At 34.4% G+C, this 15,189-nt stretch overlaps 1 protein-coding gene across 1 annotated transcript; it reads left to right on the top strand.

The window, feature by feature from the left end:
- The first annotated feature begins 1,059 nt into the window (after nucleotides 1-1,059).
- Nucleotides 1,060-13,430, top strand: LOC140246543 (uncharacterized). Its single transcript, XM_072325885.1, has 8 exons — nucleotides 1,060-1,077; nucleotides 3,194-3,298; nucleotides 5,830-5,946; nucleotides 6,533-6,592; nucleotides 9,390-9,548; nucleotides 11,202-11,384; nucleotides 12,059-12,095; nucleotides 13,114-13,430. The coding sequence occupies exons 1-8, from the start codon at nucleotides 1,060-1,062 to the stop codon at nucleotides 13,335-13,337; spliced, it is 903 nt and encodes a 300-aa protein (XP_072181986.1). The 3' UTR covers nucleotides 13,338-13,430.
- Nucleotides 13,431-15,189: the final 1,759 nt, after the last annotated feature.

Raw genomic sequence — 15,189 nt, 5'->3', positions numbered from 1 at the left:
TGAGCCAGTAAAGTCCTAAAAAATGGCAAATGAAATTCATTTGATTGCCTTGTAGGATAATTATGAACGGATTGATTTTTTTGAAAACATTGATTCAAATATAAATGGAAGATTATTTTTATTGTAATTATACACAAATTGTCCTAAACTAAACAAATACAAATCTTTAATTTTAAATATTTCATTTTCAAAAAAAATAAAGGATCAGTATGAGACAAATATGCAGTGTGACATATAATACGCAGTGACGACAAAGGAAGACAAAATTTAATCTTGTTGATTATACCAACATTTCGTGAAATGATCTTACATACTATCAATATGAAATTTCCATGAAAGCTTATTATCAACTGTTATTCCCAGAAATTTGACATAAGAAACATTTTCCAGTGGTGTGCCATCAAAGATAATATCAACAGGTAGTGCCTCAATGGAGTTGCTGAAAAGTATATATTTTGTTTTTTGAAGATTAAGAGATAATTTATTAGCTTTTATCCATTGAGCAACTTTTTCTAATTCAAAATTTAATGTTTTTACAAGGGTAAAAGGATTATTATGCGAAAAAAATAAATCTGAATCATCCGCAAAGAGAATGAAAGAAAGAATATCTGAGTATCTCAAATAGACATTCATAATGTGCATCAAACTGACTATAGTCCAACTAATGATGATGATGATGATGATAATAATAATAATAATTATAATAATAATAATAATAATAATAATAATAACAATAATAATTATAACAATATTAATCATCATCATCATCATAATCTTAACAAATCCAGGAAGTTTGTTGAAAATTGGTTTGGAATTCAAGTTACACTTTTCTTGCAAAGGGGACTAATATCCACATTTTATTTATCCAGTATCCTGACTGGCTACAGCGAAGCCACCATCTGGGATGCTGACAAATCAGAAATCAACACACAACCATATAACTGAGTAGAACACTCTGTGTAAGGATGTGTTATGAAATTGCTAAATCAACCGTGTCAAAAATAATGATGGTGATGATGGTAATGTTGATGATAGTAATGACGATAATGAAAAATAAACATGGTGATGGTGGAAAAGGTAAGATAGACACTACTAAAAGTACGCACTTGATCACTACATTTAATTGGTAGATTTTGCTGCCATGTAGGGCAAGGTTTCTCCTGGTACCAAGAACAGGATGATGCATGTTAATAAGTTAAATGAACGACCATCACGGTATAAATGGTTACTGAGGCTAGAAATTTTGAATTGATTTTAAATTTCTGTTACAGCATGGTACAGTTTCTAGTTAAAATGTATTGTCAATTTGCAAAAACAAGTCCGGCCACGGAGTTTAAACAGTGAAACTTTACTATTCTTTCTTTACAGTGATGACGTCTTTAAATGGAAAGTTGTAACTATTGATGGAAAGATATATGCGCTGTAATACACTAAAATCTGGATGCAGATGGGTCTAGGATAATATAAATACAATCAGATTAATTTGGAATCTGTTTATACGTCACTTTGGAAAAAAAAATCAACCTTCATTCTAATCATATTTTTTTCTTTTCACATTCGGAAACATATTACAACACTTAAGTAACTCATCAGCATTCGGAATACATAAGATAAAAAAGGGGTCACCGTCCACGCTAACGAGCTATAACGAATAAAAGACGTGTGTTTGATCGTATATTTGCACTGTATATCGCGATTGACGCGTGTTCATTTTTTCACCTTTGCCGTTCACGTATAACTTCATTAATGAGTCGGATGAACTGTATTGACCTTTGATGAACCCAATTTTCACATCATAAATCGATTCAATACACACATACACACACACGCACACACACACACACACACACACACACACACACAGGCACACAGACAATATGTCATTTTTGCTTTTTATACTTACGCGCAGAATGGAGCAAAATGGCGGAGTGTAAACGTTTTAACTTCCCTACGATTTCTGACCCGAGAATTCTTGCAATATCCCCTTCCTATTTCTGTGATTGTTTACTTCTTATGTAAAGTAGATTTGATACACATTTAAAAGCAGTACTGTTTTAAACACACAACAGGGACGATAATACAAACAGTCTCTAACGTCACTGAAATTAACATGCCAGTTTCATACACTTCCATTCGTCATTAAAGGAGACCTCCGGATGATTTGCAGACTCTTATATTTGAACAAGCATATCATACATTAGTTACAATGAGTACGGAGATTTTGAATTTATAGTGATTGGGATGAAGAATAAGAATGTTTTCAAAATTTGTAATTGCAATGGACAAGCCTAGGACGATGATATGGAAGCCTCACCAGAAGAATGCATGACGTGGGGATCGAGGAAGCAGAACATAAGAAGAAGGAAAGCAAAATTTATACACGTTATACCCTTCTATGCCATCGACACTGCTTAGTGTTATTGATTTGTTTAAGGTTCTTTAAAATATTGGTTTCTCTGCTCAAAGACTACAATGAATTCCACAAGTCTATACATGGAGCTGTCGATTTACACATGATGTGAATTATACATAATGGAAATTGTCTTGACTGACCCTTTAATACCGAGTTGCCCTCGGACACGAGGTGTGTGTATGCATATTTCACGTCCAAGTGTTTTATCTTTGACCAAGATAATGAACAGCCTCGTTACCCTTTAGAGTTGATCGCGTCACAGGTGCAAAGTGCGAACATTCTTCATGACAAATAATCAGCAGACGTCAATGTTAATTATATGCTTCCACACCCTCCGTCGTTGCACGTTTGTGTATACAAAACACTAGATTATCCTCGTTATTTAAAAACGATGTCGTTACAGCAGAATTGGTTTCAGCAGACAAGTGAAACTTGAAACCACAAACTCGACATCACTTTTGGTAAGTTCTGGTCTTCTTTCAATGCATTGGTACACTGTTTTGGCGAATAAAATCATTGCATCTTTAGTCACATTCTATGAGAAACTGATACAGTGGTATTACGTATTCATACTATACGAACTTGTGAACATGCATTTATCATTTAGTAATCCCGCCTCTCCGTATTTTGCAGTATCCACTGCGCCTCCTCCAAAAGAAGAGATGAATACGCAAAATAAGATGCACATCTCTTATTGTGCAGGACCTAAAACACAATTTTACCTTTGATTTATCTTTTTTGAATCTTTGACCACACTATCATTGTTCTTTAACATGACAGGGTGTCCCAGAAACCATGGCAACCCATCAGCAGGAACAAACGCCGACTGCCGCACGTACCGGCCAAGACGAAGAGAAGATTCGACGTAATATGAAAAGACTGCGGGTGCGTAAGCTTTTATGCCGTGCATTTATTCTCATTGATAACCCACTCATTCTTGTGTGAATATCAGCGCATAGTTTGCTGTTCTTAAATTATATTTATATCATTCAATCTGGCGAACTTCTTTGTCCAGGGGAAAATTTCAACGGCGTATAGTTATACATTTTGGTCGCAAACTCACAATACCTTGTTTTTCTGTACAAAATGCGTAATGTGTATAATGTTATAATGATTAGAAAATTATCTTTTACTTCAAGCTAATAACTCGCCCCACAATGAATTCTGAAATCCCCATAGATCGCATACACCCGCCTACGGGTTCCCGTAGGGAACCGTTTAAAATCATTCAGTCATACAAATAGAGGTTAATTTTGCTTTCCAGTTTTAGGCTACAAAGGAACATCACTTTGAACGAAGTGAGATAGCCAAGAAAAGATGACATATGCTCAGATTAAGGAAACCATATGTGTGACCCTGCATCACAAAACCAACAAAAAGTCGCCAGACATGGACTTTTAGTTAAGAGCAGATTCTGGAAGAGCAGACTTTAAGCTTTAAAATGATATATAACTCAATTCAAATGGACTCTCCCAACCTCTCCTAAAATACTGGAAGGAAAGCACACACTCTGGAAGGTGTGAACTGAGGGAAGAGGCTTTGAAGTACAGGGTCTATTCAAGCGCTTAATCTTTACCAAACCGAGCTAGCTGTGTGATGAATAAAAGAAAAACAAACAAACAAGATGTTAACCACCGGAGCAACAACAATGAAGGGATTATCAAGTTAAGCTGAAATTAAGCATGCTTTATCAACACATTCTGAAGATGATTAATGCCAACTTTCAAAGCAGTAAAGTTATCTTTCCAAAGTTATTGGAGTTAAATGTGAAGAGTATGGACAGATTTTTTTTTTAAGAAATGAAAAGAGGGCTCTATGAGAAACACCTAATCACACTATTCTACCAAAAAGTGTTCGAGAAAAACACTGCTAAAGACACAAATTCCTGTTCGTTTCATGATCCCAAACTCTAGTATAATGTAGAAGAGGACTTGCTCTTTCAGAAAATATAAAAAACCCAAGATTGGTTAGGTTGACCAATTTCATCTACTTGTAGTCCAAACATAAAATCAGTGCGTGCGACTTTTTGTGTGTTTTGTGATGCACGGTCACATATAGCATTATTAAACTACTTATATACACATATATACATTTCAGGGTAAATCCATCGCCTGATAAAGCAAAATAAATTCTTTTCCAGTAATAACTCAGTCGTAATCCCTACAGTTATGATTAAAAAATATCCCTTATTTTTTCCTAAGTTTCTTACATTCATGTTTTGTCTGCGCTAATCGCAAATATCTCATTTGAAGAAGAATGACCCAGGGGTTGGTTGATGTTAGATAGTGAAGAAATATGGATATATATATGAAGAGTTTGTTTGCAAAAACCGATAAGTCCATTTTTGAAGATTTTGAAGTACGGTCTCTGTCATAAAGTACAAAATAATACCTTTTAAATGATACATTGGTCACTACACGAAAAGGTAAATTTTTGAAGTTATGGTCAAAAGAAGCAAAAATTTTCTTATTATTCTCTTTATTTTTCTTGACCTTTAATCGCAAATATCTCCATTTGACAAATATGGACTTATCGGTTTTTGCAAACAAACTGTTCATATATGTGACTCTGCACCTCGAAACAAACAAAAAGTCGCCAGACATGAATTTTTAGTTAAGACCATATTCTGAAAGAGCAGACTTTAAGCTTTAAAGTGATGTATAACCCAAACCAAATGGACTCTCCTAACCTATCTAAATATTGGTAAGAAAGCACAAACTCAGGAAAAGTGTGAACTGAGAAAAGAGGCTCTGAAGTATACAGTGTCTATTCCAGCGCTTAATCTTTACCAAAGCATGCTGGCTGTGCGATGAATGGGACAAAAACAGGAAGTAAACCCCTAGAGTAACAATAATGAAGGGATTATTAGATTAAACTGAAATTAAGCATGCCTCATTAACACATTCTGTCCATAATTAATGCCAACTTTCAAAGCAGTAGCACTATTTTTTCCAAAGTTATTAGAGTTGAAAGTGAAGAGTGTGGACAAGGTTTTTCAGAAATGAAAAAGGGATTCTAAAGACACACCTAATCACACTATTCTACCAAAAATGTTCGAGACAAACTGCTAAAAAAAAACACACTTTCCTGCCCGTTTTATGATACCAAATTTTACCATAATGTAATGGAAGACCCGCTCTTTCAGAAAATATGAAAAAGTCAAGTTCGGCTAGGTTAACCCATTTCACTTATTTTCAGTCCTCACGCAAAATCAGTGTGTGCGACTTTATGTTCGTTTTGAGGTGCACGGTCACATATATACATGTATATATATATATATATATATATATATATAGAATACAGTTTGTGTATTACATGTCTGGGTTGTTCTTTGTTTAAAGTGTGTGTGTGTGTTTTTTAATGATAGCCCGTTTGACCACATTTTGGACGCCAGGGTATCATCTTTGTCTTAATAGGTTGCAGGAATTCTTCAGCTTTGTGGTACTGTGGTTTTGCTTGCATGTGGGATTGCAGCTATTGTTATCCAAGCATACTATTCCTACTATGCCACGCCAATCTGGTCTGCAGTTGTGGTAAGTTTTGATGAGTACCCCTTCACCTTTAATACATCGTTCTCACGAAATATGCACTTCAGTTAAAAATGGGAGACCCATTCAGACGCAACTCCAGTATGATATGAAAAGATTACATGAAATATTTGTCAGAAGAGAGAGAGAAAAAAATAAAGATGTGTTAACATCTTAACATGTCAGGTCTAAGAACTCTTGTCGTTTTTGTATACAGTTCAATCTGATTTCATTTGTCACTCCTAGTTTCTTCTAAAGCGGGAGGTCTTTTTTCCAAAAGCTCTGTGTTTGTCACATTTGATATCATATTTGATGAATTCATTTAAGTCATTTAATTTGCTTCAAAGTGAGGTGATATTCAGGATAGCCAATTTGATGTGGACAAAATTGATTTGATTTCTGTCTCAAAATGACCTCAGGACTTGATTTGTGAACAGAACCGTCCCATCCACAAATGTTCTTCTTTCATTCAACCTGTATGTATAAATCTGATATTCTACTAATACTTGCAAAAATAGAGAAGAGAATACATATTCCGAGGAAAATGCAAAATTATTGTTTTTATTTCTGACTTTCATCTCCTCTGCAATAGGTTTATGGACCTGGCGGGATTCTAGCTGTCGTTTCTTCGTATCGTATGGCGCGATCTCCGGTATGACTCAGGGAATAATATGTATTTAATATATAACGTACATTTAACCATTTTGAATCCAAAAATCTTTCTGAATGTCTTAATCCAGGCAAATGATGTGCCAGTGGAAATGTGTGTTTCCATCCATTATTTAATCTACGAAACCATCAACGAAAGTTGATCCCATTGTATATGTGACCGTGCATCACAAAACAAACAAAAAGTCACACCCCTTGATTGCACGTGAGGTGAAATGGGTCTACTATGTCAATCTTGAGTTTTTCATATTTTTTGAAAGAGCTATCTTTCTTGTACATTATTCTATAGTTTGGGATCGTAACACGAATGGGAAAGTGTGTTTTTAGCAGTTTTTCTACAACCCCTCTTTTGGGGAGAGTACTATGTCAATCTTGAGTTTTTCATATTTTTTGAAAAAGCTATCTTTCTTGTACATTATTCTTTAGTTTGGGATCGTAACACGAATGGGAAAGTGTGTTTTTAGCAGTTTTTCTACAACCCCTCTTTTGGGGAGAGTACTATGTCAATCTTGAGTTTTTCATATTTTTTGAAAAAGCTATCTTTCTTGTACATTATTCTATAGTTTGGGATCGTAACACGAATGGGAAAGTGTGTTTTTAGCAGTTTTTCTACAACCCCTCTTTTGGGGAGGGTACTATGTCAATCTTGAGTTGTTCATATTTTTTGAAAAAGCTATCTTTCTTGTACATTATTCTATAGTTTGGGATCGTAACACGAATAGGAAAGTGTGTTTTTAGCAGTTTTTCTACAACCCCTCTTTTGGGGAGAGTACTATGTCAATCTTGAGTTTTTCATATTTTTTGAAAAAGCTATCTTTCTTGTACATTATTCTTTAGTTTGGGATCGTAACACGAATGGGAAAGTGTGTTTTTAGCAGTTTTTCTACAACCCCTCTTTTGGGGAGAGTACTATGTCAATCTTGAGTTTTTCATATTTTTTGAAAAAGCTATCTTTCTTGTACATTATTCTATAGTTTGGGATCGTAACACGAATGGGAAAGTGTGTTTTTAGCAGTTTTTCTACAACCCCTCTTTTGGGGAGAGTACTATGTCAATCTTGAGTTTTTCATATTTTTTGAAAAAGCTATCTTTCTTGTACATTATTCTTTAGTTTGGGATCGTAACACGAATGAGAAAGTGTGTTTTTAGCAGTTTTTCTACTTGGGGAGAGTATAGAATGATCAGGTATGTATTAGAAGCCCCTTTTCATTTCTTGAAATCCTTTATGCACTCTTCACTTTCAAGTCTAATAACCTTTGAAAGGATAATGCTACTGCTTTTTAAGCTGGCATTAATCATGGACAGAATGTGTTGATAGAACATGCTCAATTTCAGCTTAATCTGATAATCCCTTCACTGTTGTTGCTCCAGTGGTTGACATCCTATGTTTTGTTCCTTTCATCTTGCAGCTAGCACGGCTTGGTAAAAAATTAAGCGCTTGAATATACCCGTACTTCAGAGCCTCTTTTCTCAGTACATACTTTTCCAGAGTGTGTGCTTTCTGTCCTGTATTTACATATGTTATGGAAGTCCATTTGAATTGAGTATATATCATTTTAAAGCTTCGACTCTACTCTTTCAGAATCTGCCCTTAACCGAAAATTCATGTCTGGCGACTTTTGGTTGGTTTTGTGGTACAGGGGCGCATATAAGGTATTCAGACGGAACAAAAAGCCGTTCCATGAAAATACTTTTGAAATAAAAATCCAAGCGGTTTTATCACCCTTTTGAAAGGATCTCTTCATTTATTGTTACGGATTGACAATTGACCCTACATCGACGCAAATGATTCTAGTCAATCCAAATTATTACCATGCGGCTGGTACATAAGTACCAGCAGCATGATTTAAGGTCTCAACCAACACTGGTGGGAGCTCGATGGTTCAGATAGCTGATAAAACACTTATCCGGTGATCAGATGGTTGCCATAGGTTCAAAGTCTGCTCTGGTAAGCAACGTATATATAAGCCTCTGATTCCCTTTGTCATGGCTACCACTGAAACATTGACCCATGTATTTCTTCTTCTTTTTTTGGCGTCGATGCAAGGCAATTTATCAATCAGTTGCAATTGCAATGTAAAATGCATATATATATATATATATATATATATATGAAGAGTTTGTTTGCAAAAACCGATAAGTCCATATTTGCCAAATGGAGATATTTGCGATTAAAGGTCGAGAAAAATAAAGAGTATAATAAGAAAATTTTTGCTTCTTTTGACCATAACTTCAAAAATGTACCTTTATATTTAGTGACTAATACATCATTTAAAAGGCATTATTTTGTACTTTACGACAGAGACCGTACTTCAAAATCTTCAAAAATGGACTTATCGGTTTTTGCAAACAAACTCTTCATATATATATATATATATGTATATATATATATATATATGAAGAGTTTATTCGCAAAAACCGATAAGTCCATATTTGCCAAATAGAGATATTTGCGAATAAAGGTCAAGAAAAATAAAGAGAATAATTAGAAAATGTTTGCTTCTTTTGACCATAACTTAAAAAATTTACCTTTATATGTAGTGACATATATCATTTAAAAGGTATCATTTTGTACTTTTTGACAGAAACCGTACTTCAAAATCTTCAAAAAAGGACTTATCGGTTTTTGCAAACAAGCTCTTCATATATATATATATATATATATATATATATATATAATGAAATAAACTTTGGATTGAAAAAATGAAATAAATTAATAAAAACAACTCGACGCAGAGAAGCCATCAATTGGAATGATGCCTTCATTTGTTCTTCTTAAGGTCATAGCCTCTATCATCTTCTCTTCGGGTGGAGTAGCGATGTCACTTGCTCTGTTATTCATCTACTCTCTAGCCATCGAAGGGGAGGGCAATCAGTATCTTAAAGACAAATGTCAACCGTCAGCATACAAACATCTGTACGGCTGTAGGAATCCCATGGTAAGCCAATCATTATATTGCTATAGTTGCTCAGTGTAGACTTGACCTGAAAGTGAACACGAGCCAAGGAGGAGTGCTGGAGTGATGTAGTGCTCCTTAAATTTCGAAACAATTATATATATATATATATATATATATATATATATATATATGTATATATATATATATATATATATATATATATATATATATATATATGAAAAAAATATATTTCCCTTTTTTTCAATTCCAATTGCTCTTTCTTAATGTCTAGTTTTTTGTGCTTTTTGTTTATAAAAAAAAAAACAAATTTTCTTCTGCAATTGTATGAAGTTTATGATCATAGAATTAATTGCAAATGATGGTGTTTCTATTTTTTCTAACATATTTCCCTTTCCCCCTTGTTAAAGCACGTTTCACACTATTTTCTCTCCATTCTGATTTTGAATACTAGTATATATGTATATTATCAATAACAAAACTGGAACAAAGTTCATGCTGTATTCACCAACGGTTTATTTCTGCACACAAATTTTCGAGCGTCTCGCCGCCCTTTCTCAAGTGTTGTATATATATATATATATATATATATATATATATAATGATACTGTTTTGAAAATGTTTTCAAATCATGAATAGAGCTGTGCTTGTAAACTGTGGAAAATTTTAGAGTTTAATATTCTTATAATTGATCCGTTGTTGATGCAGAAATTTGCATTTTGTGTTTGTTCTATTAAATGTACCGAATTTGTACATTCTTCAGATTTTGCTATATCAATGTTAGATTTATTTAGATAAGAAAGTCCTTTTATATATCATATCAAGGCTTAAATACATCATTTTAAAGCTTTGAGTCTGCTCTTTCAGAAAAATCTAACTATAAATTCATGTCTTGTAAATTCATTGTGGTTTTGTAATGCAGACTGAAATATGTATACATAATGAATATACTAATATGACAAGTTATTTTTACTGAGTTATAAAGAGACCATACAGTACTGGTTGAGGTGAGGATTAAGCTGAAGTGTGAAAGAGCATATAATTCTCAGAGGAATCAAACGTTTATTTGATGAAAATCGGTTTTGAAATTGCTGAGATATCTAAAAACAAAATAAAACAAAGAGCTCCTAATAAAAGTCGTGGCCTGTCACTTTTATTTGGAATGCTTTTTTTATATCTCAGCCATTCAAGACCAATTTTTATCAAATAAACATCGAATCCTTCTTGTTATTATATGCTCTTTCACATTTTATAAGAGGTTTCCCATTATCTCACGGAAAAAAAAAGTTATAAACCTGAAACCTCACCTCAACCAGTATACTGTACAGTCCCATCAAACCGTTTCATGTTTTGCAATATAAACGTTAATCTTAAATGCTTCATTTGTTGCACATCCTATTGGAAGAGAAAGAAAGAAGCAATGAATTAAAAATGATTTCAAAAAAAAACACAAAAAACAATGAGTTACAAATCTTGTCAAACTAAAAATATACAGACATACACGCACACGCAAAGTGATTATGTACGAGTACTACTACTTGAAAAGAGGTCTATCAAAGTATTTCCAAACTTGATACTACGGGCTTTTTCACATCACCCACTAGGGCTACTTCACTAAATTTTGATAGCTGAATCAAGAAGTTCAATAAATTGATAATTTCCGCTCCTTGACAGGCGGCTAGGCGAGCAGTCGACTCGATCATTCTCGCAACGGCTTTCTTCCTTGTCGTGGTGGATATTGCATCTATTGTCATCGGCGGCATACATGCACACAAGTCAACACATGATGCAACCAGCAAGCGGTGTGCGAGTTGCTGCTGTATCTGTTGCGCCTGCTCGCCCCCTCCTCCAACCGCGGTAAGGCGATTTCTCATACCACTGCTGCAGATTTAAGAACACTTCAAAATTACTTGCACCTCTCCGCCCGAGATTTATGTAACATCTTAATATGAATACGACTTTATGTGTTACACGTGATACGGTGAATGTCAGGGATGAGACACTCGTAGATTATCAGCAATATCAAATCATTAGGCTTATTAATAAAACGTAAAATGAGAATGCTCAAAATTGAAATAAGAGAATAAACAGTCACTAATACATATAGTCACCAAGTGTAACAATAACTTATGTTGTTTTGTTCTGTGTGTGTGTGTTTTTTTTTTTTTTTTGGGGTATAATCAATTATATCTCCCATTTACACCGTTATCAAAGAGCAATACATAATTACGCGATGGGAGCCTGAGTTACACCATATTTATCATACTAAAAATCATTCTTGGTTTAATCTTTATTAGAGTTTCTCTATTCAAGTCATATCGACCTTTGGCAACAAATACCCAGAAGGTGGATTGGGAAATAAGAGGAGACGATGTGATAACGGCATCTAACTTTAATACATGTATGTCTAACTTCGTAAGAGGATTCTTGAAAAACTTCAAAGAATATTAATTGTAAATCATGCTAATTGTCACCTAAACGTTGTTAACATTTCATTACTTCCATATTTTCCATGTTGTTATACTCTGTAGGCAATGTTTGCAACCAACGGACAAGATTTCCCACAAGGTATGATCAAGGATAAAGGCCTACTAAGGTCGCCTAGTACCTCTTTGGTATCATTACATATGTCATGATTATGGTACTCAAGCAATGGAAGTTTCGAAAATATCTTTTCATAGAAGTGTACTTGTCTTCTTCTAATTCAAAGGGAAACGTAATACACGGTATTATTCAGAACTTAAAACTCCAACGATTTTGCAGGCTTCCATGATGAAATATCTTAAAAAACATTTTTTCTTCAAATATTTTACGAAACGTAGTGCACGAATTTCCTCTTGAAGAAGAAAGGACATGCTGTTATTTTTAAGTAACATTTCCATATTTGAAATGTAGGAAAAAAATTCCTTTTCTCTACTGCAGTGATAAATAAATTCAATAGAAATCATTATGCATAAAGACTATTTATCAAGACACATGCACTAAGAGACAAAAACAACTGTCATCATGGATTCCATTATAACATTCAATTACAGTGACAAAAAAAAAACGCAATCATAAATTAAGTGACTGTGTTGCTCTTCTTGAAGGTGTGTGGATCGTAGGGGGTAGATGCATTCAGCTTGCACGTTAGAATATTTGGTTAACACACGAACACCAATGCAGACATCCGGTTTCATTTATGATAGATATGTTTCCATATGTATTGCATGCACGAACGAGTAGGTGCTTATACATGAAGAGTTTTATCACCAAACGAGTTTACCCCACTATTTTAAGTTGAAAAAAATGGTAAACAATACAATTAATAATAATACGTGAGATAATTTCAAACATAATTTCGAGACCATTTCTTTTTCATACATTTTTTTTTTATTTATCTGAAGGTGGACTAACTTTAAAACGTAGCCCATTAAGTCACACTCTACATATTCTTATACAAATCTTTACTTGTTGCTTTCATTGGAAATATTAAATGTACCAGGTGTATAGTACTTGTGAAATAATAAGCTTTTATGAACAGGAACTTCGATATGTATGTCTCATTGTTTTATTGTTTCTTTCTTTGTCCTCATCCTTTCCCTAGTTGGGTTATACACACAGGGCATACCTCAGGTGTACATGGTCGGCCAGCAGGGAACAGCTAACGGTGAGGCGACTCCCATCCAGTCTATTCCCGGAAACGGCGGCATGCCTCATCAGGGTCAAACAGTCTACGTGATCAACGCAAACCAGCTCATTCGTCAATCTGGAACTTCCATCGCTCATCTCCCCGGTCCAGACTTGTCCCCGCCAGTCAATTCACAATAACTTCTGGCATAGAATATGAAGAGTTTGTTTGCAAAAACCGATAAGTCCATATTTGCCAAATGGAGATATTTGCGATTAAAATTCAAGAAAGATAAAGAGAATAATAAGAAAATTTTTGATTCTTTTGACCATAACTTCAAAAAATGTACCTTTAAATGTAGTGACCAATATATCGCTTAAAAGGTATTATTTTGTACTGTATGACAGATACCGTACTTCAAAATCTTCAAAAATGGACTTATCGGTTTTTGCGAACAAACACTTCATATGTATATCTCTCCAGAAACTTGAATATGCAAAGTCATTGAGCCTATGTGTTCATCATCCAAAGTTCAACTCTCGATTTGGAGTAAGTTATGATTACAGAGAAAGAAAAGGAGTCATAAAGTACCCGTTATAATTTACAACATGTCAAGACAATATATAGATTGGAGTCAAATTGAAGAAATTATGAGAGCCTTGTGGAAAGACCCTTCGATATACAACCGTTTAAGACGAATTGAAATTTGAAGAGATTCATAGCAAAGAGGAACTCCCCCAGGACAAAATAATACTCACTGGACGCAGAAAAAAATGCAAGGAAAATAACAGAAAGCACAGGAATGATTTAAAGGACAAAGAATTAATGAAGCAATGTAAAGTTGGTAACGGAAGAAAATATAATCAATAGAAATAAAAAAGAGGACAAATAAATGATTGCATGAGATGATGGAAACTGAAGCTGATAAATAAACTTTAACCCCCCCCCCCCCCCAAAAAAAAATAGTAAAAAAAAAAAAAAACCCACATGAAATCCAGATAACTGAGGGGGAAAAAGCATGTACAGCTTTGAAAAAATTCAACGTTACTTCATAGGACAGATCCTAATTTGTACGAACGCTGTCCTGAAACATGTTTCGAAATGTGAATAAAATTAACACGTCCCCCCCCCCCCCCTCCCGTATTGTCTCATTACATAACCAAATCGTCCCCGGGGGTAGTCGGCTTTTCGGGATAAAAACAAGAAAAAAAAAGAGAAATATCACTGAAATGAGACTACCTTCGGTGTAAATAAGTTTTTAACTCATTACGTGCCATGATGTAAATCCCCGTATGCCACATTATTCTGAGACAGCAACGTAGTAGTCATGCTTTAGGAAAATATTTTGCTTTTCAGATATATGTTACTTAAATTGATTTTGATTACCCTGGACAGGTAATGAGCAAAGATGTAAAGAAAATGCCAAGCTTTGCCTTGATGTAAATCGGATGACAAATCTATGACCGTTTTTCTTTCGAATGAACATAGTAGCAACATTATTGTATAGAGGCTTTACTTTTGCGCGCAAAACAGTGCCAGAAACATAGAATTTACTAGCAATCTCAGTAGGGAACACCGATTGATAGCCAATCACCACATAAATAAAAGCTATATGTGACAGGAATAGAATCGCTAGAAACGCTTTCATTGCACTGTGGCATTTGGTGATTTATAGATCGGTTTGGGCTGCTTTTTTGCGTTTGAGCAGAATATGCGGCGTGCGGACGTGACATTTAAAGAGTTAATGTGAAATTGATTCATGTCATCTCAATTTTTGCTACCGTACGCTCAACGGTTGAATCTCCGAAAGCAGAGTGAAATTTCAGGTTTCCCTCAGCTAAAGGTTTACACTGCAAGAAACCAAGATAAAACAATACAATAAGGAATATGCCTCACTTTCCTATGAAATGTACCATTAGTCATTGGTCCTGATGCTTACATGTTACCTATATTTTCAGACGAGCGACGGTTGACCTGATAAACAATATAAATATTAGCTCAATCCAATCACTTATCTTGGTGTGTCATCGTTGTTTGCACAATTCAAGTTCC

This window comes from Diadema setosum, chromosome 3, assembly GCF_964275005.1.
Source record: "Diadema setosum chromosome 3, eeDiaSeto1, whole genome shotgun sequence".
Classification (NCBI taxonomy): Eukaryota; Metazoa; Echinodermata; class Echinoidea; order Diadematoida; family Diadematidae; genus Diadema; species Diadema setosum.
This window is presented reverse-complemented; position numbering and strand designations above follow the sequence as displayed.